The 24222-nt window shown below is 40.7% G+C and overlaps 1 protein-coding gene across 1 annotated transcript in view; it reads right to left on the reverse strand.

Annotated features, from left to right (window-relative positions):
* Window positions 1-24222, reverse strand: part of LOC139479639 (laminin subunit beta-1-like) — a 91707-nt gene that overhangs the window by 43590 nt on the left and 23895 nt on the right. The window contains exons 15-31 of the mRNA XM_071262483.1: window positions 23254-23474; window positions 22422-22558; window positions 19643-19858; window positions 17660-17800; window positions 16355-16842; window positions 12417-12519; window positions 10808-10949; window positions 10258-10435; window positions 9428-9624; window positions 9198-9338; window positions 5769-5924; window positions 5479-5631; window positions 3528-3649; window positions 2929-3069; window positions 2069-2245; window positions 1282-1416; window positions 497-646 (exon numbers count right to left, since the gene is read on the reverse strand). Coding sequence (XP_071118584.1) covers window positions 497-646; window positions 1282-1416; window positions 2069-2245; window positions 2929-3069; window positions 3528-3649; window positions 5479-5631; window positions 5769-5924; window positions 9198-9338; window positions 9428-9624; window positions 10258-10435; window positions 10808-10949; window positions 12417-12519; window positions 16355-16842; window positions 17660-17800; window positions 19643-19858; window positions 22422-22558; window positions 23254-23474 — 2998 coding nt within the window. The remainder of the gene's footprint in view (window positions 1-496; window positions 647-1281; window positions 1417-2068; window positions 2246-2928; window positions 3070-3527; window positions 3650-5478; window positions 5632-5768; window positions 5925-9197; window positions 9339-9427; window positions 9625-10257; window positions 10436-10807; window positions 10950-12416; window positions 12520-16354; window positions 16843-17659; window positions 17801-19642; window positions 19859-22421; window positions 22559-23253; window positions 23475-24222) is intronic.

Below are 24222 nucleotides of genomic sequence, written 5' to 3' on the forward strand. Positions count from 1 at the left end.
TACTTGTGGGATTTTGACCCCTTTTCATTTGCAGTAGACATCTTTAAATGAATAATGTTGAACTTGATAACAAATTTCATAAAAAGGTATTTAGTAATAAACAGCATATTTTGAGACATATTGTTTTGACCAGCACCATACTATGCATGGTAGTATCCCCCCTTGGTAAATCAAACCCAATTTATGCAATAGTGAGTGAGTGAGTATGGTTTTACGCCGCTTTTAGCAATATTCCTGCAATATCACGGCGGGGGACACCAGAAATGGGCGTCACACATTGTACCCATGTCGGGAATCGAACACGGGTCTTCGGCGTGACGAACGAACACTTTACACACTAGGCTACCAGACATCCCCCAATTTTTGCAATAACCCTCCCAGAATCTCACATAATATATTTTACATATTTCACATATAGTCCTAATGAGCTGATAAGGAAAGTTTTGGACAAGTTCAAATAAGGTGAAATGTAACATGATAATAATGACAGTTTTACCTGAGCTTGTGTCTGGTGTACAGAAATCATGTTCACTTTAGTCTGCAGATCATTGAGTTGTGCATCGCTGGCCGTGAGTTCACCAGACTTAGTCTTGTAGTTCTCTCTTATACCAACTTCTTTAGCCAGCAGTCCTGCTACAGTAGCAGCCTAAATGAAAACAATAATAGTAATAATACTACAATAACATTTAGAATTAATTCACTAAATGGGTTGGGCATAATAAAGGTCTGCATATAAATAACAAGAGTCAGCAGAAGATGACAAATTTCTATCTAATCTGTCTGTCCGTATACAAGAGTAGTTATCAAGCTATAAAAACAATAGCATTGAATTGTGATTTCGAACTTTGTATTTCTATTTTAGGTACACATCACTATGAACAGAGTCACAATCAAACTTGTTGCCATGGACACAGAAACAAATTATATTTTTTTAAATTACTAAAAGAATATGTCCTTAGTAGCAAAAAGCACCACTTCATCCCCTGGTCAATGGATGGGGGTCATTCAATCCATATCGTATATCTAGGGTAATGTATACTTTTCTTCCCTAGTACCATACTTTTAACAGGTCAAATCCAAAAGAATTGTTCTTTATTTTAATGTTCATTTCTACCAAATCTAGGGTTATGGGTTATTCACAAAAAAATTGTTGTATAATTAAATGTTCATATCCACCAAATCTAGTGCTTTGGGCCATGCACAAAAATATAGTTCTATAATTTAATGTTTATTTCTACCAATCTAGGGGTTTGAAAACCAAGAAGTTGTATGAGGACTGACCTGTCCTTCTGCCTTAGTCCTCATGTCCTGCAGGCTCTGGTCACCGGTGATCTGCAGATAGGTTGTGTTGGCCCGGTCCAACTGGGGGCTGAAGTTGAGGCTGAGTGACCCTCCTCCAGTGCCCTGACTGCGGTACTGAAACATCACATCGTCATCAGTCTCCTGTACATGCTGCATCACTCACTGACTCGTTCACTCACTCCAGTGACCTGACTGCAGTACTGAAACATCACATCGTCATCAGTCTCCTGTACATGCTGCATCACTCACTCACTCACTCACTCACTCCAGTGACCTGACTGCGGTACTGAAACATCACATCATCATCAGTCTCCTGTACATGCTGCATCACTCAACTGACTCGTTCACTCCAGTGCCCTGACTGCGGTACTGAAACATCACACCATCATCAGTCTCCTGTACATGCTGCATCACTCACTCACTCACTCCAGTGCCCTGACTGCAGTACTGAAACATCATATCGTCATCAGTCTCCTGTACATGCTGCATCACTCACTCACTCACTCCAGTGCCCTGACTGCGGTACTGAAACATCACATCGTCATCAGTCTCCTGTACATGCTGCATTACTCACTCACTCACTCACACACTCACTCACTCCAGTGCCCTGACTGTGACATCCTCACATTCACATATGGAAGATCCAGTAAAGCTCCAGAAGGCAGGGTTTACAGCTTCAAGTCAAGGGATTCATTGTTTCATGATGTCAGTTTGTTACAACAAATAATATCTACTCAGCTTTGCTAGGAATAGTTGAAGATTGTACCGTTTGTGCTGTGACATTGTACTGCTGGAACTTGTACTCGTAGTTGTTTCCTTTCTGTGTCTCAGTTTGAGCAAGGTCAAGGGTGCTAAAGCTTTCAGTAAGGAGGCCATTTAGCCTCGCATCTTCAGAAATGGATATGTTTTTCTGAAGACCCGCTGCCATATTCAAGCTGGCAACCTATAGAGAAAACAAAAAGGATTTGGCAATTGTCGTAAAGATTGCCACCATAACACAATGAAAGTCTCAAAATAATATTCTTCATTCCCATGCACAACCACTCCTATCTTTACTTTGTTTTCTGAAAAATGTAATAAGTACAATATGGCCACCCACAGCACACTAAAAACTCAAATAAAGTCATAACTACACCTATTCTTGGGACCTTTCCCTGAGATCGTAGACAACAGGCCATCATGCCTAGTTTAGCCTATATATTACCCCACTGCAGGGCTGCATGTAGGAGTTAGAAAAAGGACAGCACATTACTGTTACATGGTTGCTCCACCTGACAAATTAGAGTTACCTCCCTTACAGAAATGTGTATTACATCGCCATTTTGTGATAACAAGAACTCCTTGCAAACCCTCTCTGCATCCACCAGTGCATTGTTGTTTGAAAAAGAAAAGAGGCAACATGTATGACCCATCAGCAAAGAATTTAAACCATTGTTCCAGTTACTGATGGCCTCACATCAGACTGTTATGATTGATGCACCATTGGGATGGAATATATCTTCAACTGACAAATCAGTAATCACTAAAATGCGCATCTGCAAATGTCCGAACATTTTTCAAACTCATCTTTCAACCCTCACATGTAATATCATTGACTACATGCATCCTGCAACAGTTTTGTAATACCTTCTGTTTGAGTTGCTCCACCTGCTGTTTGGTGCTGTTTTCCTGAAGAGTAATGTTTGCTGTCATCTCACTGACCGTGCTGTTGTTGGTGTCGGTCAGACCGAGGTCTGTCATGGCTTGCTCTAGCTGTGTGTGAAGAGACTGCAACAGAATCCACTTCATGTACAGCATCACAGAAATGCTAACCACTGTGAAGACATTCTCCCTTTGCATTTTTACAACTGGACTGATATTCATATAAATCTTTGCAAAATTATTAATAATTTTGTCACAATGTCTATAAACAGCTTTTTGTGAGAACAAGAAGACCTATTATACACAGGCTTTTCCAGATTAATCCTGTAACTGAAGGACTAACCGTCTGCTGAATCCCTTTTGATATTGCCTCATGTACGAGTTAGTGAGTGTAATTTTACCACGCAATATTCCAGCAGTATCATGGCAGGAGACATCCGAAATAGTTTCACACAATGTACAAATGTGGGAATCAAACTCATGCCTTTGGCATGGTGAGTGAATGCTTTAACCACTAGGCCATCCCACTGCTCCATGTTGGTTAGACTATTCCTTGAAACAACATGAAGCTGGTCTGTCCTTACCTGAAGTTCTTTGTCTTGTGCCTGGATTCCAACAATATGCTGTGACACTGTATATGTTTCCTGCCATTTTTCTTCCAATTTCCTAGTATCATTACCCAAGGATGTTGAACACACATCACACCCTGCAGGAGGTATAAACAAACAAAAGAAAATTACAAACAACTATTTAAAATTCCATATTTGTTAAGATTTGTTTGTTTGTTGTTTACTGCTGCACTAAGCAATATTCCAGCTATATGACAGCGGTCCGTAAATCGAGTCTGGACCAGACAATCCAGTGATGGACATCATGAGCATCAATCTAAGCAATTGGGATATGATGACATGCTTTAACCAAGTCAGTGAGCCTACTGTGTTATCTCCTACTTGTGTTAATAGATTTCAATTTAGGATTGACTGTGTATTTTTTTCGGTTCATTGAGGTATGAATCGAAAAACCGATGTGCAAACTTTTGTAAGAATCCGCATAAATAGCGGATTCTTACAAAAGTTTGCACATCAACGGAGAGTGGGATTAAAACAATGTTCATTGGACCTGTCTGTTAAGGCAAGAGGCGAAAAGACTTGCAACAGTCAGACTGTAACGAACCGGAAGAAATATGTCCGAGAGAAGGCGGCTGTTTCAAATAACATGGTCATTTACTGCGTGATTCAAACATTACTTCCCTGATTACAGTAAAACACAGTTGGAGAAGTGCTAGTTAGAAATGAAACCCGAAGACATGAAAGTTGAACCGAGGCGAGCGGGAAAAAAACAGGCGAGCGAGCCTGCACGTTTGCTGTTTCATTCAATCTTAGCCTTCTGTTTCAAAGGATAGTTTGGACAATGAATATGCATGAAAGTCGCTAAAAGTCCTGTACATGACGATACACGTGAGCAAAAAGGGAATTCCCTCGACCGTAATATTGGGATTCACCGACATTCCGCAGTAATAAAAGTAGTGCGCAGCGGTGGGCGTGGCTTAATTTTTTACATTCATTGGGAAATGAATGCAATAACACCTGACCAATTCAGCTAATCAGAATGCAGGAATTTCCATCAACACAACGAAAATTTAATTATTAACATATCAATTAAATCTAAATTGTCCATTGACATCATTAATATGTTGATAGCAAAAAACGCTTTAATAAAATATATTGACATCTTGTAAATTCCAACGGCTCCATTGTGAATGAAATCAACTAACAAAATAACAAAATGCTTATAGGGTTGAAAGAGATGTCTTTTGTATAAATATTCCTAGATTCTAAAATAATCAAATTTTCTAAACATTGAAAATCCCCATCCATTTTAGCAACTGGACATCCTCATCCAGCGTATTTATCTTCATTCTACTTTGGTCCTGGGCCCAATCACCACCATACATTTGGTTTTACTGCAGTTCAACTGTTGCAATGCTAAAAATAAATATCCAGTCAAATTACACTATTCTTTCATGATTCGAATAAAGCTGCAGTATCAATAGTATATTCAAAATGCCATAAGGAAAGTATTGTAGCATAAGGCCTTCCCTGTTCCTGTCCAAATAGTCAGCAGAACATAACTTTATAGCTGAAAGTCAATTTGTAACAGCCTTCTATTTCAATTATAAAATATCATGGCTTCGTTTAGAAGAGACAGTGATTTTGAATGGAGATCTATGCCGAACGCTCTTTCAGAAGAAGCATTGTGCTTGGTTGTCAGGCTGGTGACATAATTCTTCTGAGATGAAGCTCTTGTGGCCAATAGCTCCAGCGTATATATATCATTACAGCATGGAAACAATGGCAAAAGTGAGTGTGTCTCACTAATACCCCCGACCCACCTAGTGTGTCAGTAGTTTCAAATCAAATAGCTAGGATAGGGTTAAGGTTTGAAAAATTTATTCAAAAAATGGAAAATTAATAAAAAAAAATATTTTTTTTTGACTGCACCCCCATAAAGACAGACGTGCATTCCTGACAATACCTTTGCATCCAGTGTCGCTGAAGTCTATAAATAGAGCCTGGCAGCTGTCACATGTCCGACCGGTCACTCCTGGCTTGCATGGGCACTGACCAGTCGCTTTGTCACATACCGAAGCATTCCCACCGACAGCCCCAGTCAGATTGCAGTTACATGCTACAAGAAGACATAGTTGGAAGTTACACTGACTACTGTTACACTGTTAATATATCTTGTTAAAGTTTTCAAGATTTTCATAAAATTAACCTCAAAGCCCTGTTTTTGTTTGTTTTCTCCTGGTGTCATACACTTACCAGTACATTCTTGATCTGGTAGACCAAAGTAGCCATCAACACATGTATCACACCGTTGCCTGGGGGCAAGAACATTGGCCTTGCATACACACAGCCCCTGGTCTGTACACTGGGTGGTCACACTGCCTTTCTCCACACAGTTGCAGGCCTGACAACCTGTAAGATAAAACAAAACTCATCCTGGGCTTATAAACCTCCAGTGACGTCATCTTATTGTTCTCCAGTCTGGTTAAATCTCCAATCTCATTAAAATCGGATCATAGTTCTCGCTACCGCCAAACAAAGATCTGAGGACATCCCATTAGGGGTCACGTCAGAACGACCTTTCATCTGACCAATCAGAGCTTCGCTTACCAGATCAAGAAAGTGACATTCGGAATGTGAATTCTGATAATGCAACCTCGAAAACGTTAACACAGGATATTCTGGACAATAGTTACGGGTTTAACAACTGAATCCATACACTGTAGACCATCTATTAGCCATACCAGAATGTTCTTTTGTTCAGGTTTCAAATTTGTAATCAAGAATTTGTCAAAATGTTTCGAAGGGTTGTCGCCAATTTGACATTAGTGCCGTAAAGCACGAGAAAGCTGCTTTCTGATTGGCTAATGTCGACTTCTTGTCAGTCCTTCTATCGTACTGTCAAAGTTTGCGCAAGGTCGGTCTGATGTGACCTGTAATGGAATGTCCTCAGATCTTTGTTCAGCGGTAGCGAGAACAAAAATCTTATTTTAATGAGATTAGTTAAATCTCATAAACAGGGACATTATTATTTCCCAGGAATTTTATTAATACAATTTCTGTTTAGATTGTGACGTATGAATGCTTGAACACAATGTAATGAAATGTAAAATGATAAATTTCTATCTCTACATTCATGAGGCTCGAACACTCAACCTCCGTATCTGTAGCCCAGTGAGTGTACCACAAGGCTACAGAGGTGCTGATAATTTAAATCACACTGCTTTTAAAATTTTTTTTTTCAAGTACCATAAGAAGCCAGCAACAGATATTTAATACCCATTTCAAAAGGTTCATGGAAAGTATGCTTGAAACCTAAAATGTTGATAAATGTTTTAGGTTTCAGTTTTCAGTTTATATAAGGATTGACTGTGAATACTTTTCGGTTCATTGACAAGCCCATAAAGTCAGCAGCCAAACAACAGAGAGTAGGATAAAAGCAAAGTTCATAGGACCTGTCAATCAAGGCAAAAGGCGTCCGGGGAAAAGGCGTCTGTTTCAAATAACATGGTCAGTTACCGCCAGGTTCAAACATTAGTTCCCTGAGAACGGGAAGACAAAGTTGGAAAAATGCGGGTGAGAATGAAACCCAAAGACATGAATTTCGCTAAATGTCCTGTGCATGACAAACTATTCATTGGTTACACATGAGCAGAAAGGGAATTCCGTTGACTGGAATTGGGATTCTCCAACATTCCATGATAATAAAAGTAGTCCGCTTCAGTGGGCGTGGCTTAAACATTTACATTAATTGAGAAATGTATGCAATATAACCTGTGACCAATTCAGCCAATCAAAATGCAGGAATTACAATGAACACAACGAAAATTCAATCATAAGTTAGATAAAACACTTCCCCTCAGTTTTTTATGATATTTAAACCCGTACCGGCTGGATAGAATTATTAATTATCATAAAAATCCTCGTCTTGTGCTTTATCCTACACTAGTCTCTGAACATATCAAATGTTCTTTGCTTGCATTAAGAAAGGGACACATTTTTATCTGGACATACTGGAGTTCTGTAACTCATGAAATTGATGCTGGCATGAAATGAAAAATGTGAGTGTCTTTAGCTTGCATTGATAAAGTGGTGCCTTTTAATCTTGACATATTAGGTGTCCTGTACATCATGAAACAAATGTGAAATATGTGTGTCCCTTGCTCACATTAAATAAGTGAAACATTTTTATCTGGACACACTGAATTTTTTGTCATCTTATGTTCGCGGTGCACATGCATGACAAACATTACAAAGCTCACAATAAACAATGTAATTGAGTGCGAGATTTAGAGAGTGCTTCTCACAAAGTTCCACATTTAAAGGTGTCCTTATTCATTTTCAGTGATCTATTCATATAATATTCACCCTTATTTTGTCTTTTACACCAAATTGAATCTATTTCTGCACATAAATAACATTATGACTATTCTCTGGCATTAACATTTGACATTTACACAAGTTCATCAAGCTGTTATGACCGTCGCCAGCCATGTATGCTGGCATCTTTGTTCTTGGTAACCTTGTCAAATAATCTTAAACACCAAGGTAGTGAAAATGTCAAGTACATCAAAAGCAGTCATTATGGATACATAACACTGCTCACTTACATTCAAAGGATCGTGCTAACTCATATAACAACAATCGAAAGCTGTACAATCCTCGTTGGTGACTCAATCTATCTCATCTGAACATTCATTATTTGGAATCTCATGCTCTTGATTTCATTGAAGTAAGATCACACGTCAAGCAGTTAAAGTTAAGTTTGAGAAGATCGCAAATAATATTAAATCTACCAGCTATCACCCCATACTGTAAGAGGGAATACAAAGTCAACAGCCTTGGTGTTATCATTTGCTGATCATATTTTTTAAAAGTTCAAAGGCAAATACATAAAGTTAACTTCTGATCTCAGGCCCTTTGACACATTTCTGCCAAACTGTGATGATCTTGTTATTAATTCTAGAATTTCCAAAAGAAAACGATAACTTAATTTCACAACAATCTGACATTCTCTGCACCCAAAAAGACCTAAACAGAAAACGTTAATGCCAGAAAATAATCAGCCTTGATTATCTGCCAAACAGGCAAAAAAGTATACTGAATAAAAGTGACGACACCAGGTGTTTGTGAAAAGGGCAAGCATGTCCTTCTCTACCGGTAGCACCCGCCATTCACACAATTTGCCTTAAAAGGTAAAGTGTTTGTTAAATTTTATGTCACCTGTTGATAATGCTGCACAGCAATACTAAAATTTTCCATGTATATTTCTAAATATTTACATGATAAGGAACATTATTCTTTTTAAGGATGGTTGGCATTCAACATTCCTTGTTGGTTTAACCAACCTACATGGAATGCTACATGAAAAACCTGTTAAAGTTGCAAGCTACTAATTTGGATCTGTCAGCTTCCTTATTGGAACAGGATTGTCCGACTTATGACAGCAGATGACAGATCAGCTAGGTGGTATAGCCTCGTGGTTAACCCTTAGGCTGCATGTCGCGACAAGACTTGTGCAGCCCTATCGAGCATGGCAGAGCATGTCGTGACCAAGTTTGGTTGAGATATCTCTCATGGTTTTTGAGTTCACGAAAACGTGATGGATGGACAGCACCCATTCCTATATCCCCCTTCCACTTCGTGACGGGGGATAATATACCTGCCACCTCCATCAACACTCACCTGGCGGGCTAGTGCTATAGCCCCAGTAGTTGTCCAGACATGTGTTGCAGCTCCTTCCCCCAACCCCAGGATAACAGGGACAACTGCCATTGTACCGGTCACACACAGCGTCGGTCGATCCTGTTGAGTTGCACTCACATACTGGAATATTAAATATTAAATATTCATTGTTGTACAAGGAATGTCAGCACCACCTTTGTGTGTATGATACAGTCAAATCTTATACTCACAATCACAAGCATTCGTCACCGAGTTCCGATAGAAGCCAGTTATGCAGAGTTCGCAGTGGTTTCCTGTTGTGTTGGAGTCACAGCCATTACATATTCCTGTGACTGTATCACAGATATCAGTCCTGTTGTTGCAGTCACACGCTGTGCAGCTTCCGGTTCCAGGGATTGATGGCTGACCGTAGTGGAACGGTTTACACCTGACAAAGGGAACAGCATTTTGTGACTCACCTCATGTCAATTAAGTCAAGGAGTAGAAACTATGAAAACTGAATATCAAATGCTGACTGGACATTTAGATGTGAAACTGAATTGTTTTGTAGGTCCCATCAAGTTCAGCTGCTATAGTCTAGAGAGGAATTTAACTTTTACAACCAGTCCTAGAGAATATATTGGCTGTTAGAATAATCACCTCCAGAGTTAGAGAGGAAGCTGCAAATATTAAAAGATAGTTACTATTGTTAATAATTTGAAGAATACTACCTCTATCAGATTTGTGCCAGAAATCCTGTTTTTCAGCTGTCATCACACTATAAAATCTTAATATTTTCAACAGAAGTCCTCTTTACTGTGAACTATCCATGACCAGTTGAGACACTAATATTAGCAGGTGAACAGGTTTAGGAAGGGAGGTGCTATTAGTATCTTGACTGGTTATGGATGGTTGACAGTTAAGAGGACTTCTTTTGAAACTCTCAAGATAAAGTAGTGTTACAACAGTGTAAAAAGAGGATTTCTGGCACTGATGCAAAAGAAGATTAGTATTCTAAAGAACTACAGCAAAGACATTGTATATACGTCTTTGACTACAGATAATACTACAATGTACTGACTTGTCACAATGGTCGCCTGTGTATTCCGGGTTACAGAAACACTTAATGACACTGGCTTCCTTGTAGCAAGTTGTGTTTACAACTCGTGGGTCATAACACGGACACTGGCTGCAGTCGTTTGGATTCCCAATGGTAGCGTTACCATAGTAACCAGGTTTACACATCTCACAATTTGCACCTGAAACAGTCAAACATATTTTCTATTAAACTTCGAAAATGATGGATTACTTTCTTGTGAATGAGTCCTGTAAGTTTGTAAGTTGTCTAACATTTGTTCCCTCGATTTGGACATGTAACAGTGATTAAATATCCATTTTACATAATGGAATTTGAACCACTGACTTTCTGAATCGAGGTCAGACGCCTTGTCCACATGGCCAAAGAGGTTAATCCCATTAGCAAACTGACATGGTACAGATGTCAGCTGTGGGATGACTCCCTGCTACAGATGGATAATCTCTAATCTTTGTAGCTCTTTAGTGCTTTAAGTCAGTATTTCATCTTCAGATGAAACAAATTGAGTTCATGTGATGCAAGTTCCTGCGGCTACCTGTGGTTTGATGCTGACAGTCGAGACAGTTCCCGGTGTTGGGGTCACAGGTAGAGGCATGGTTATTACAGGTGCAAGGTTCACACACACCCAGATACTCATGGCCGGTCACGTTGGCACGCTTGAAGCCTGTTGCACAACTCTGAAGAGGAAACATTACCACTCACGCCATGTTCGACAAGGAAATTATAGACCTATGTCCATCATAACTGTACACTTTAACATTGACCTATAATGGCTATATTACGCTAAGAGTGTTTTGTGGAACAAGATCCAGGGTGTCGTTTTACAAAACAACCTCAGCGCTATGATCGTCATAAGTCTATGTTTAGGTATGGTAGTTACGATCACTTTAGCGCTAAGATCACTTTGTACAACAGCACCTTGGATGTCCAATGTCACTTGAGAGTATAATGCACGAATAACTAGGGCTGCAACGAAACACCTAGATCACGATACGATACATATCTCGGTATTTACATCACGATTCGATACGTATCTCAATACGCGACGATACACATAATGACAAGAGAAGACAAAAGATAAATGAATTAGTTTATTAAAATGAAAAATAAAAATGAAAGTGAATGAATTTTCATGAGTCATAAAATATGTACTGTAATGAGTATTTGAACTTAATCATCTGACATTTCCATGTAATGGCAAGCAACCAGAAAAAGTAACAGTCCTACATATTTGTGAGTTGTGACTAGATAGTAATGTCTATAATTGGGTGATGGCTGCGTATGTGAGTTGTCATGTTTGTCGTGCTGCCCGTCTATTACAACATTGCATGACACATGCGACAGCACGTTTGATCTTTGCACACGTGTTTGATTCCATCTTCAAATGTTACTAGGAACCCGAAATGTTCCCAAACTACTGATTTGTGAATCCCCGGTGGTCTCTCCAGCAAAGGACAAGCGTCTGCTTTTTCCGACATGTTTGAGTTAGAGACCGCTCAGCCAATCAGAAAGCTTGAACTGCTGCTGATATACAAAGCTAGCATACCCGCTGTATTTTTGAAGACGTACATGTGTGAAGAGAAAATTATATTTTCCCTACTTTTTATGACTCGAATGTTCGAATTTGAAATTAATTTAAAAACCATTTAAAATGTATCTGTGATAGAAGTTTATTAAAAAAAAATGTATCATGGAAAATCGAGATACAGCACCTTACAAACTGTGCACCATATCGTATAGAGTGAATCGCGATGCATCGGTGTCCCGGGATATCGTTTCAGCCCTATGAATAACCCAGTGACGTGAGAAACAACACATCTCATGACAGGTCATTCTATTTCAATGATCTGTCAACATTTAATATATGAGCCCTTTAGGCTTGAAAAAATAATAGTCTTGGTTCTCAGGCACCACCCACTTCATCAGAAAGTCTACCGCATGTTTCGTTTTATTTCCATTTGAATTCCTTTTTAAAACCCTAACACCGCCCATTGCATTATAGTTTAACAAAATATTGTGTGTCTGCTGAAGTATATAAGTACAACAACCACTGGGCCATCAAAAAAAATAAAAACATTCTCCTTTGTCCTTATTTATTCCCTTTCTGCTTAGCAGTCATTATCATGCACCACAATGTTACAAACCTCGCACGACAGTCCTGTATATCCTGTTCCACATTCACATTTCTCGACACTACTTGCTACAAGGCCCACAGCACCATCTAAACTGTACTCAAGACGTGACAAGCTGCAATGATAGAAGGTCTATAGTTAAGAAGGGGCACGTACAACACGAGACGACAGCTAGGTCAAAGTGCAGACAAGAATATTCAGCTAGTCAAATCCTGCACAACCTCCTTGTTATCATGATAAAGTTTCTGGTTTGCAAAAGAAGAAAAATAATACTATGAAGTGTATAATGTAATATCAGTGAAAAGCTAACTAAACTAATAGTGAGGTTTCAAGTTAAAAAATGAAAAATGGTTTTATGAAGGTGAAAAAAATGTATCTTTGTCATTTTATTAATATTTGGCCGTTACTTTAAGTAAAACTTTATTATGGGCTAAACATACCCAGGATGCAGCATCTTAAGCAAGAGAAGTGGAATGAGAGCACTGTATCAACTTGAACCAATTCGTTTTGATTTATTTTTCACAATTTTTATAGAAAAGAAGTGCCAATTCTTTTATTCAGATTTGGAATAGACAAGTTATGAAGTTTTGAAACTATCCACATCCTGGCATATTAACAATCCCTATAGTCATCATCACTTGAAATAGAATCACAAAATATTGCAATTATTAATTAATGAACATTGAAGCATTAATTCCAATACTTATAAAATAAAAAAAAAGCCATTACTGCAATTTTGGTAGGGATAAACATCACTGGGCTTTGATCACATGGTTACAATCTGGGTACGGATCGGTAGTCAGGTGACTTCGAGTGATTATATATAGCATTGCGTGCATTTTGAACTTGGTTAATAGCAGTTTAAATACTACATCTGCACAATTTTTACTATCAGTTCGTGCTGGTAAGGTACGTACACTGCACATGCAGTTAAATATAGCTGCTTGAAGTCAACTGACTGCCAATCCTAGCCCGAATTGTAACATGATCAGAAATGATAGTCATCGATAGTAAAATGGGTATTTCTTGAGAAGGGCACTTTGCAATTTTGGTCATTACTCTATGTAATATTTCTTATCGTCAGATAAGGTTTTCACCTAATTATTACCAGCACACGTGCAGCTGTCTTTGTTAATTACCGTATTCGACGTAATAAGCGCCCAGGGTGCCCTTAAATTTAGAAATAGGGAGCTCTTATTAGAATGTTATTTTGGTGAAAAAAACAGAGTTAAAAGATAAATCTCGTGGTTTATGCTGACAGCCTGAAATGATTATGTATGACAGATATATTTTTCCAGAATTAAATTCCCCATAATTAAAGGTGCATAAAACACATGAGTGTGTATTATACGCAAATAAAAAAGTCTTGTGTACATTGATCAATTGGAAGGGGTGCTAATTGGGATTGTTCACTAGCCAATATCTTAGCAAATGTCGCCATGGGGCACTTATTAGAGCGGGGCGCTTATTACGCCGAATACGGTATATATTTTCGCGATTCTATTTCAAGGACTATAGTCGTCAGTGCCGAATCACATTGCTTTTGGCGAATGTGGAAGATATCCTCAATATGGTTTTGCACATACATGAGTACTGACCTATTGGACTAAATTAATGAATATGCCCAATTTAAGATATCACAAAAAATATTTTCAAATGCTATTACAAGCAAATAATAAATGTAAATGTAAATGGTTCTCAAAATTCCTTCTTCAATTTGGCTTTGAATAGCTGTGGAAATCACAGTTTGTATACCATAAAGAATGTTTTGCTGGAGAATATCTGTTCATTTGAGCTAAACTGACCTCTTTCAACTTTTGTATTACATTATCACAATTTTGTTGTTCCGGTAGTTTGTATCATCTGTGTCTGTGAAAGCAGCATATATCATAGAACTTACTAAGACACATGATCCGTGTCTGTGAAAGCAGCATATATCATAGAACTTACTAAGACACATGATCTGTGTCTGTGAAAGCAGCATATATCATAGAACTTACTAAGACACATGATCCGTGTCTGTGAAAGCAGCATATATCATAGAACTTACTAAGACACATGATCCGTGTCTGTGAAAGCAGCATATATCATAGAACTTACTAAGACACATGATCTGTGTCTGTGAAAGCAGCATATATCATAGAACTTACTAAGACACATGATCCGTGTCTGTGAAAGCAGCATATATCATAGAACTTACTAAGACACATGATCCGTGTCTGTGAAAGCAGCATATATCATAGAACTTACTAAGACACATGATCCGTGTCTGTGAAAGCAGCATATATCATAGAACTTACTAAGACACATGATCCGTGTCTGTGAAAGCAGCATATATCATAGAACTTACTAAGACACATGATCTGTGTCTGTGAAAGCAGCATATATCATAGAACTTACTAAGACACATGATCCGTGTCTGTGAAAGCAGCATATATCATAGAACTTACTAAGACACATGATCCGTGTCTGTGAAAGCAGCATATATCATAGAACTTACTAAGACACATGATCCGTGTCTGTGAAAGCAGCATATATCATAGAACTTACTAAGACACATGATCCGTGTCTGTGAAAGCAGCATATATCATAGAACTTACTAAGACACATGATCCGTGTCTGTGAAAGCAGCATATATCATAGAACTTACTAAGACACATGATCTGTGTCTGTGAAAGCAGCATATATCATAGAACTTACTAAGACACATGATCCGTGTCTGTGAAAGCAGCATATATCATAGAACTTACTAAGACACATGATCCGTGTCTGTGAAAGCAGCATATATCATAGAACTTACTAAGACACATGATCCGTGTCTGTGAAAGCAGCATATATCATAGAACTTACTAAGACACATGATCCGTGTCTGTGAAAGCAGCATATATCATAGAACTTACTAAGACACATGATCCGTGTCTGTGAAAGCAGCATATATCATAGAACTTACTAAGACACATGATCCGTGTCTGTGAAAGCAGCATATATCATAGAACTTACTAAGACACATGATCCGTGTCTGTGAAAGCAGCATATATCATAGAACTTACTAAGACACATGATCCGTGTCTGTGAAAGCAGCATATATCATAGAACTTACTAAGACACATGATCCGTGTCTGTGAAAGCAGCATATATCATAGAACTTACTAAGACACATGATCCGTGTCTGTGAAAGCAGCATATATCATAGAACTTACTAAGACACATGATCCGTGTCTGTGAAAGCAGCATATATCATAGAACTTACTAAGACACATGATCCGTGTCTGTGAAAGCAGCATATATCATAGAACTTACTAAGACACATGATCCGTGTCTGTGAAAGCAGCATATATCATAGAACTTACTAAGACACATGATCCGTGTCTGTGAAAGCAGCATATATCATAGAACTTACTAAGACACATGATCCGTGTCTGTGAAAGCAGCATATATCATAGAACTTACTAAGACACATGATCTGTGTCTGTGAAAGCAGCATATATCATAGAACTTACTAAGACACATGATCCGTGTCTGTGAAAGCAGCATATATCATAGAACTTACTAAGACACATGATCCGTGTCTGTGAAAGCAGCATATATCATAGAACTTACTAAGACACATGATCTGTGTCTGTGAAAGCAGCATATATCATAGAACTTACTAAGACACATGATCCGTGTCTGTGAAAGCAGCATATATCATAGAACTTACTAAGACACATGATCCGTGTCTGTGAAAGCAGCATATATCATAGAACTTACTAAGACACATGATCCGTGTCTGTGAAAGCAGCATATATCATAGAACTTACTAAGACACATGATCTGTGTCTGTGAAAACAGAATATAGCATAGAACTTACTAAGACACATGATCCGTGTCTGTGAAAACAGAATATAGCATAGAACTTACTAAGACACATGATCTGTGTCTGTGAAAACAGAATATAGCATAGAACTTACAAAGACACATGATCTGTGTCTGTGAAAGCAGCAGGAACCAAAATGACTTCAACGTTTGTAAGAGCCAGCAAAAATTGTCCCCGTGTAACGGCAGAACCATTTTCCCACTTCCATTCAGCCTCTATCAAGCCTATGTCGATTTTGGCTGTAACATTCACCGCCAGAGCATTAATGTCATGAACAAGTCGCCTCTTGTCTCGTCCAATCAAAATTGCTGTTGCTGGGGTTCCCACTGCTACAACAGGCTCGACCTTGACCTCAACCTTGATGGTGGTCCCGTAGACGGGCAGCAGTGACCCTGTGAGCTGTGGAACTCTCCAATACACATTGCCTGCTGCACTTATGACTGTCCTGACAGACACGTGGTTCGTGGCTGGATCGGTGAAAGAGGTCACCAACTGGGATGCGTTGGTAACACCATCTTTATCTGCCACTGATACTGTCGGTGTCAGCTGTCCTTGAGATGACTCAACAAGTGTGGCAGTTTTCTGAAATAGGAAATCCAGGATTTCGAGCACTTCAAGATTTAATTTTGACATTTAACAGAAACTTCTATACTGAAGGAACCCACCTAGCTGTAGCTGTGCAGGAAAAGAAGGGGTACATATTGTGATCACAAATTATAAACATACAAAGCTTGACGAATTCATGGTAGTCATGCTATTTGTTGAAAATATATCATCAATGTAAATGAGTACCGTATTCGACGTAATAAGCGTCCCGCTCTAATAAGCGCCCATGGCGATATTTACTAATATATTGGCTAGTGAACAATCCCAAGTAGCACCCCTTCCGATTGATCAATGTACACAAGATTTATTTATTCGTGTATAATACGCAATCGTGTGTTATATGCACCCTTATTATGGGCAATAAAACAGTATATAAACAGTTCAGGACGTCAGCATAAACCACCAAATTGATCTTTCCACTCTGTTTTTTCCCACCAAAATAATATTCTAATAAGAGCCCCATATTTCTAATTTTGAGAGTGCCCTGGGTGTTTATTACGTCGAATACGGTATGTCATTCGTCCCAATGGAGACATGTCTAGTCTGTTTCTGAAAGAGAGCTGCACAACCCTTAAACTCAATTTGATCAGCATAGGAGAATCTTCAGTACTGTTGGATTCAACAACAAGACATACATCTTCTGCCTATGACACATCTGACAGCAGAATGTTATGAACAATATTGTGATGATGCTAAGGGTTCCTTTTTAGAAATATTATGATGCATTATTCAAAATCACATGATCCTGCATGAACTATTCTACGACTATTAAAATGGAGCCGTGTGTACATACCAACTCTTGTCTGCTCGTGGAGCTGGAACACTGGGACGTGATGCCTGTGCATACACAGTCAAGACAGCCTTTAGTATTGTTGCCATGGAGATAGAAGGATCCTGCTTTACACTGGTTGCACAGCAACCCCTCAGCATTGGCCTGAAGCATAAAACATCATCAAGTCAGGTCAGAGGAGACTGTGTCCAGTCAACACATCAACATCATCAAGTCAGGTCCTACATTCACTGTGTCCAGTCAACACATCAACATCATCAAGTCAGGTCCTACATTCACTGTGTCCAGTCAACACATCAACATCATCAAGTCAGGTCCTACATTCACTGTGTCCAGTCAACACATCAACATCATCAAGTCAGGTGAGAGGACACTGTGTCCAGTCAACACATTCACATCATCAAGTCAGGTGAGAGGACACTGTGTCCAGTCAACACATTCACATCATCAAGTCAGGTGAGAGGACACTTTGTCCAGTCAACACATTCACATAATCAAGTCAGGTCCTACATTCACTGTGTCCAGTAAACACATTCACATCATCAAGTCAGGTCAGAGGACACTGTGTCCAGTCAACACATCAACATCATCAAGTCAGGTCCTACATTCACTGTGTCCTGTCAACACATCAACATCATCAAGTCAGGTGAGAGGACACTGTGTCCAGTCAACACATTCACATCATCAAGTCAGGTCCTACATTCACTGTGTCCTGTCAACACATTCACATCATCAAGTCAGGTGAGAGGACACTGTGTCCAGTCAACACAATCATATCATCAAGTCAGGTCCTACATTCACTGTGTCCAGTCAGCACATCAACATCATCAAGCCAGGTCCTACATTCACTGTGTCCAGTCAACACATTCACATCATCAAGTCAGGTCCTACATTCACTGTGTCCAGTCAACACATTCACATCATCAAGCCAGGTCCTACATTCACTGTGTCCAGTCAACACATTCACATCATCAAGTCAGGTCCTACATTCACTGTGTCCAGTCAACACATCAACATCATCAAGTCAGGTCCTACATTCACTGTGTCCAGTCAACACATCAACATCATCAAGCCAGGTGAGAGGACACTGTGTCCAGTCAACACATCAACATCATCAAGTCAGGTGAGAGGACACTGTGTCCAGTCAACACATTCACATCATCAAGTCAGGTCAGAGGACACTGTGTCCAGTCAACACATCAACATCATCAAGTCAGGTCCTACATTCACTGTGTCCAGTCAACACATTCACATCATCAAGTCAGGTGAGAGGACACTGTGCCCAGTCAACACATTCACATCATCAAGCCAGGTCCTACATTCACTGTGTCCAGTCAAACATTCACATCATCAAGTCAGGTGAGAGGACACTGTGTCCAGTCAACACATCAACATCATCAAGTCAGGTCCTACATTCACTGTGTCCAGTCAACACATTCACATCATCAAGTCAGGTCAGAGGACACTGTGTCCAGTCAACACATCAACATCATCAAGTCAGGTCCTACATTCACTGTGTCCAGTCAACACATTCACATCATCAAGTCAGGTCCTACATCCACTGTGTCCAGTCAACACATCAACATCATCAAGTCAGGTGAGAGGACACTGTGTCCAGTCAACACATTCACATCATCAAGTCAGGTGAGAGGACACTGTGTCCAGTCAACACATCAACATCATCAAGTCAGGTCCTACATTCACTGTGTCCAGTCAACACATCAACATCATCAAGTCAGGACCTACATTCACCGTGTCACGTCAACACATTCACGTCTCCAAGTCAGGTCCTACATTCATTGTGTCCAGTAAGGCAGGCATTGGAGGAACCAAGTGGTGAAAGTGTTTGCCTTCCAACATGGGTCAATGTGTGAAACCCATTTCTGATGGCCTTGCTATGATTATTACTCAAATACCCCTGTGCCTGTCACTGACTGAAAGTGTTTAATAATCCAGGCAGTGTTGCCCATGACAAGAACTGCTCACCTTGCAGGAACATTGACCTGTTGCCTTGTCACACACAGTGGAGTTGGAGCCGGTGCTGTCACAATTGCAGGGACTGCATCCCAGGCTGCTGAAGCCGGTGAACGTGTCCGCACACTCATGACACTTGTCTCCCTGTACACCTGTCTTACAGGAACACACCCCAGTCGTGCTGTTACACCATGTCCGCTGGGATCCAGTGGTGTTGCAGTTGCATTCCTGTTGTCGTACAACACAGATTTATCAGTACTTGATATACTTACAAAAATACCAACATCAATTCAGTGTTCACTCTTGCCAAACTAGGCTGGAATTATGGAGTTATATTTTGGCTGGACTAACAAGTGCATAATCCAATCAAATCGCATAACAAAAAGCACATGCGTAAACTGCTGTGCAGATTTCAGTTGATCGTAGGACTTGCAAAGCATGTGTACCGCCAGCTTGACGTCAGCATATATTTTTCCAGATTTTGTTTTGTTTTTAATCAAGGTGCTCATGTGATTTGATGCACTTTATATTACAATATAAATTTTGATTATCGATTAGCTTGTTTTGAATGGGCGACACCATTTTGTTTGAAGCAAATGCAAGTGATATGAGAGGTAGAAAATCATTGGTCAATAGGAAGGACATAGAAGGAACATAACTTATGATAGCCACTGGTGGCACGACGATTGAGCCCAGATTTTCCAGCCTAGTTCGGCTCTTGTCTCCGGAAGATGTATCAGTACTTGATGTACTTATAAAATTATCAACATCAATTCAGACTTATCAGTGCTTGATATACTTGACATAAGTGGGTGGATGTGACAGGAAGTGGGTGGATGTGGCAGGAAGTGGGTGAATGTGACAGGAAGTGGGTGGATGTGACAGGAAGTGGGTGGATGTGACAGGAAGTGGGTGAATGTGACAGGAAGTGGTCGAATGTGACAGGAAGTGGGTGAATGTGACAGGAAGTGGGTGAATGTGGCAGGAAGTGGGTGAATGTGGCAGGAAGTGGGTGAATGTGACAGGAAGTGGGTGAATGTGACAGGAAGTGGGTGAATGTGACAGGAAGTGGGTGAATGTGGCAGAATGTGGGTGAATGTGGCAGGATGTGGGTGAATGTGGCAGGAAGTGGGTGAATGTGACAGGAAGTGGGTGAATGTGACAGGAATTGGGTGGATGTAACAGGAAGTGGGTGAATGTGGCAGGAAGTGGGTGAATGTGACAGGAAGTGGGTGAATGTGACAGGAATTGGGTGGATGAAACAGGAAGTGGGTGAATGTGGCAGGAAGTGGGTGAATGTGACAGGAAGTGGGTGAATGTGACAGGAAGTGGGTGAATGTGGCAGGATGTGGGTGAATGTGGCAGGAAGTGGGTGAATGTGACAGGAAGTGGGTGAATGTGACAGGAAGTGGGTGAACGTGGCAGGAAATGGGTGAATGTGACAGGAAGTGGGTGAATGTGACAGGAAGTGGGTGCATGTGACAGGTTGTGGGTGAATGTGGCAGGAAGTCGGTGAATGTGGCAGGAAGTCGGTGAATGTGACAGGAAGTGGTGAATGTGACAGGAAGTGGGTGAATGTGACAGGAAGTGGGTGAATGTGACAGGAAGTGGATGAATGTGACAGGAAGTGGGTGAATGTGACAGGAAGTGGGTGAATGTGACGTACAGGATGTGGGTGAATGTGGCAGGAAGTGGGTGAATGTGGCAGGAAGTGGGTGAATGTGACAAGAAGTGGGTGAATGTGACAGGAAGTTGGTGCATGTGACAGGATGTGGGTGAATGTGGCAGGAAGTGGGTGAATGTGGCAGGAAGTGGGTGAATGTGACAGGAAGTGGTGAATGTGACAGGAAGTGGGTGAATGTGACAGGAAGTGGGTGAATGTGACAGGAAGTGGATGAATGTGACAGGAAGTGGGTGAATGTGACAGGAAGTGGGTGAATGTGACAGGATGTGGGTGAATGTGACAGGAAGTGGGTGGATGTGGCAGGAAGTGAGTGGATGTGACAGGAAGTGGGTGAATGTGACAGGAAGTGGGTGGATGTGGCAGGAAGTGGGTGAATGTGACAGGAAGTGGGTGGATGTGGCAGGAAGTCGGTGGATGTGACAGGAAGTGGGTGAATGTGACAGGAAGTGGGTGGATGTGGCAGGAAGTGGGTGAATGTGACAGGGAGTGGGTGAATGTGACAGGAAGTGGGTGAATGTAAGTGGGTGAATGTGACAGGAAGTGGGTGAATGTGACAGGAAGTGGGTGAATGTGACAAGAAGTGGGTGAATGTGACAGGAAGTGGGTGAATGTGACAGGGAGTGGGTGAATGTGACAGGAAGTGGGTGAATGTAAGTGGGTGAATGTGACAGGAAGTGGGTGAATGTGACAGGAAGAGGGTGAATGTGACAGGAAGGGGGTGAATGTGACAGGAAGTGGGTGAATGTGACAGGAAGGGGGTGAATGTGACAGGAAGTGGGTGGATGTGACAGGAAGTGGGTGCATGTGACAGGAAGTGGGTGAATGTGACAAGAAGTGGATGAATGTGACAGGAAGTTGGTGCATGTGACAGGAAGTGGGTGAATGTGACAGGAAGTGGGTGAATGTGACAGGAAGTGGGTGGATGTGACAGGAAGTGGGTGAATGTGACAGGAAGTGGGTGAATGTGACAGGAAGTGGGTGGATGTGACCGGAAGTAGGTGGATGTGACAGGACAGTGACAGAAAGTGAATATATGTGACAGGAAGTTGTCAGGAATTCAGAATGATAGCAGGTGACAAAAGGTGACACGTAGGTGAGTGATGTGACCTTGCATCCAGTTGTTGCATTCCAGCCCCACATGTTGAAGTTACACAAGTCACAACGGAGGCCGATAGTGTTGGGAGGACAGTCACACTGGCCCGTCACTGCATCACACACGACATTGCTGGATGCACAGTTGCAGCCTGGATAAGGAGAAAGTTGCATCAGTGAACATCAGCTGAAATCACTAACTTTTCATGATTATTATAAAGCTGATCAGTGCAATGGGTTGCTGAAGAAAAATGCCAGCATTACATTGGAGGAACTCACCATTGCTGACAAAAAAATGTTGGTTTTCTTTCCTTGTTGTTACATGTCAGCAATATTTCAGCTGTATCATACTCTAGTCTGGGCCTAACGAACCAGTGGTCAAAACAATTTACAAGACTGGTCCAGTTTATGCACCTCTTATGACAAGCATGAGAATGGTGGGACCTAATCTAACATAGGTCATCACGGTGACAAGCAATAGGGGACCTATTCTACCCCTAATGGATAAATGTGTCCATTCTATATAACGACACTGGTTTCTGTCACAAGTTTATTTGTTCAACATGATATTACTTACTTACTATTGGAGATTTAACATGTACTTTCCGACATTATGAGTATTTCGCACATGGGCCCGCCAGGCCATTTAGTGAGATTGCCAAGGAGGGTGTGTCCGAAAGGTGAGGCAACCTGGGGGGAGCTTAGGTTGCTTATTTTCAATTTTGAGAAATTTGGAAATTGGAAAGTTGGTGGTGTAAGGTGGAGGGACGCATGATATTCCTACTACTGACCTTTATATCAATGAAATATGTTTAAAACAAACACACTCTCAGTGAATTCCCCTTACTTGAACAGCCAGCATCAGTGAGCTGGTAGAAGCCGGCCTGGCACTTGTCACACGCCCTTCCTGTCACTCCACCCTTACACTGGCACTGCCCACCAAAGGGATCACAGGATGCAGCGGACCTGCCTAGCTGGCTGCAGTCACAACTCCGTGGGCCGTTCAGGTAGTAGCTCATCAGTGAGAACCAGCCAGCCTTGCAGGTGCCCTCATCGGCAGTTCCATTCCTAGGAAGACCAAGACCACTTAAATGACAATTGTCCCAAAGAAGAAAATTATTGTCAGATAAAACAAAAGCTCTCTCTGCACAGTTTTCTGGATGAGTTCCCCAAACAGATTCAACTTTACATTCAATTTCATTTACATCAGACCTATTACACTGATAAGACAGCTTGTGTCAGAGTAAGATTCAATATAAATGAGTTTCAGACCCATATTTCAAATAAACATGTGGTGAGTTTAAGTTTCGTTGCTTCCATGAAAATAACAAATATAGATATCACTTAATGGCAAAAAGCACTGTTCTGTGAACAAATATTGAATGGATAATGTTCCAGAAACACAATGATTACAAACAGACTTGTTGATTACTGGAGGATACAAACTGTTGATGAGAATGTGCATACAGACACAGACACAGACAAAGACACAGACACAGACATAGACACAGACACAGACGTAGACATAGACTCAGACACAGACTCAGACACAGGCTCAGACAGACTCAGACATAGACACAGACTCAGACATAGACACAGACTCAGACACAGACATAGACACAGACTCAGACACACAGACTCAGACACTGACTCAGTCACAGACTCAGACACACACACAGACTCAGACAGACCCAGACTCAGACACACACACAGAGACTCAGACAGACACACACTCAGACCCAGACCCAGACTCAGACACAGACCCACAGACTCAGACAGACATACACAGAGAATCAGACAGACTCAGACAGACTCA

Source organism: Haliotis cracherodii, unplaced genomic scaffold, assembly GCF_022045235.1.
Source record: "Haliotis cracherodii isolate W230 unplaced genomic scaffold, xgHalCrac1.p SCAF_1, whole genome shotgun sequence".
NCBI classification, from domain to species: Eukaryota; Metazoa; Mollusca; class Gastropoda; order Lepetellida; family Haliotidae; genus Haliotis; species Haliotis cracherodii.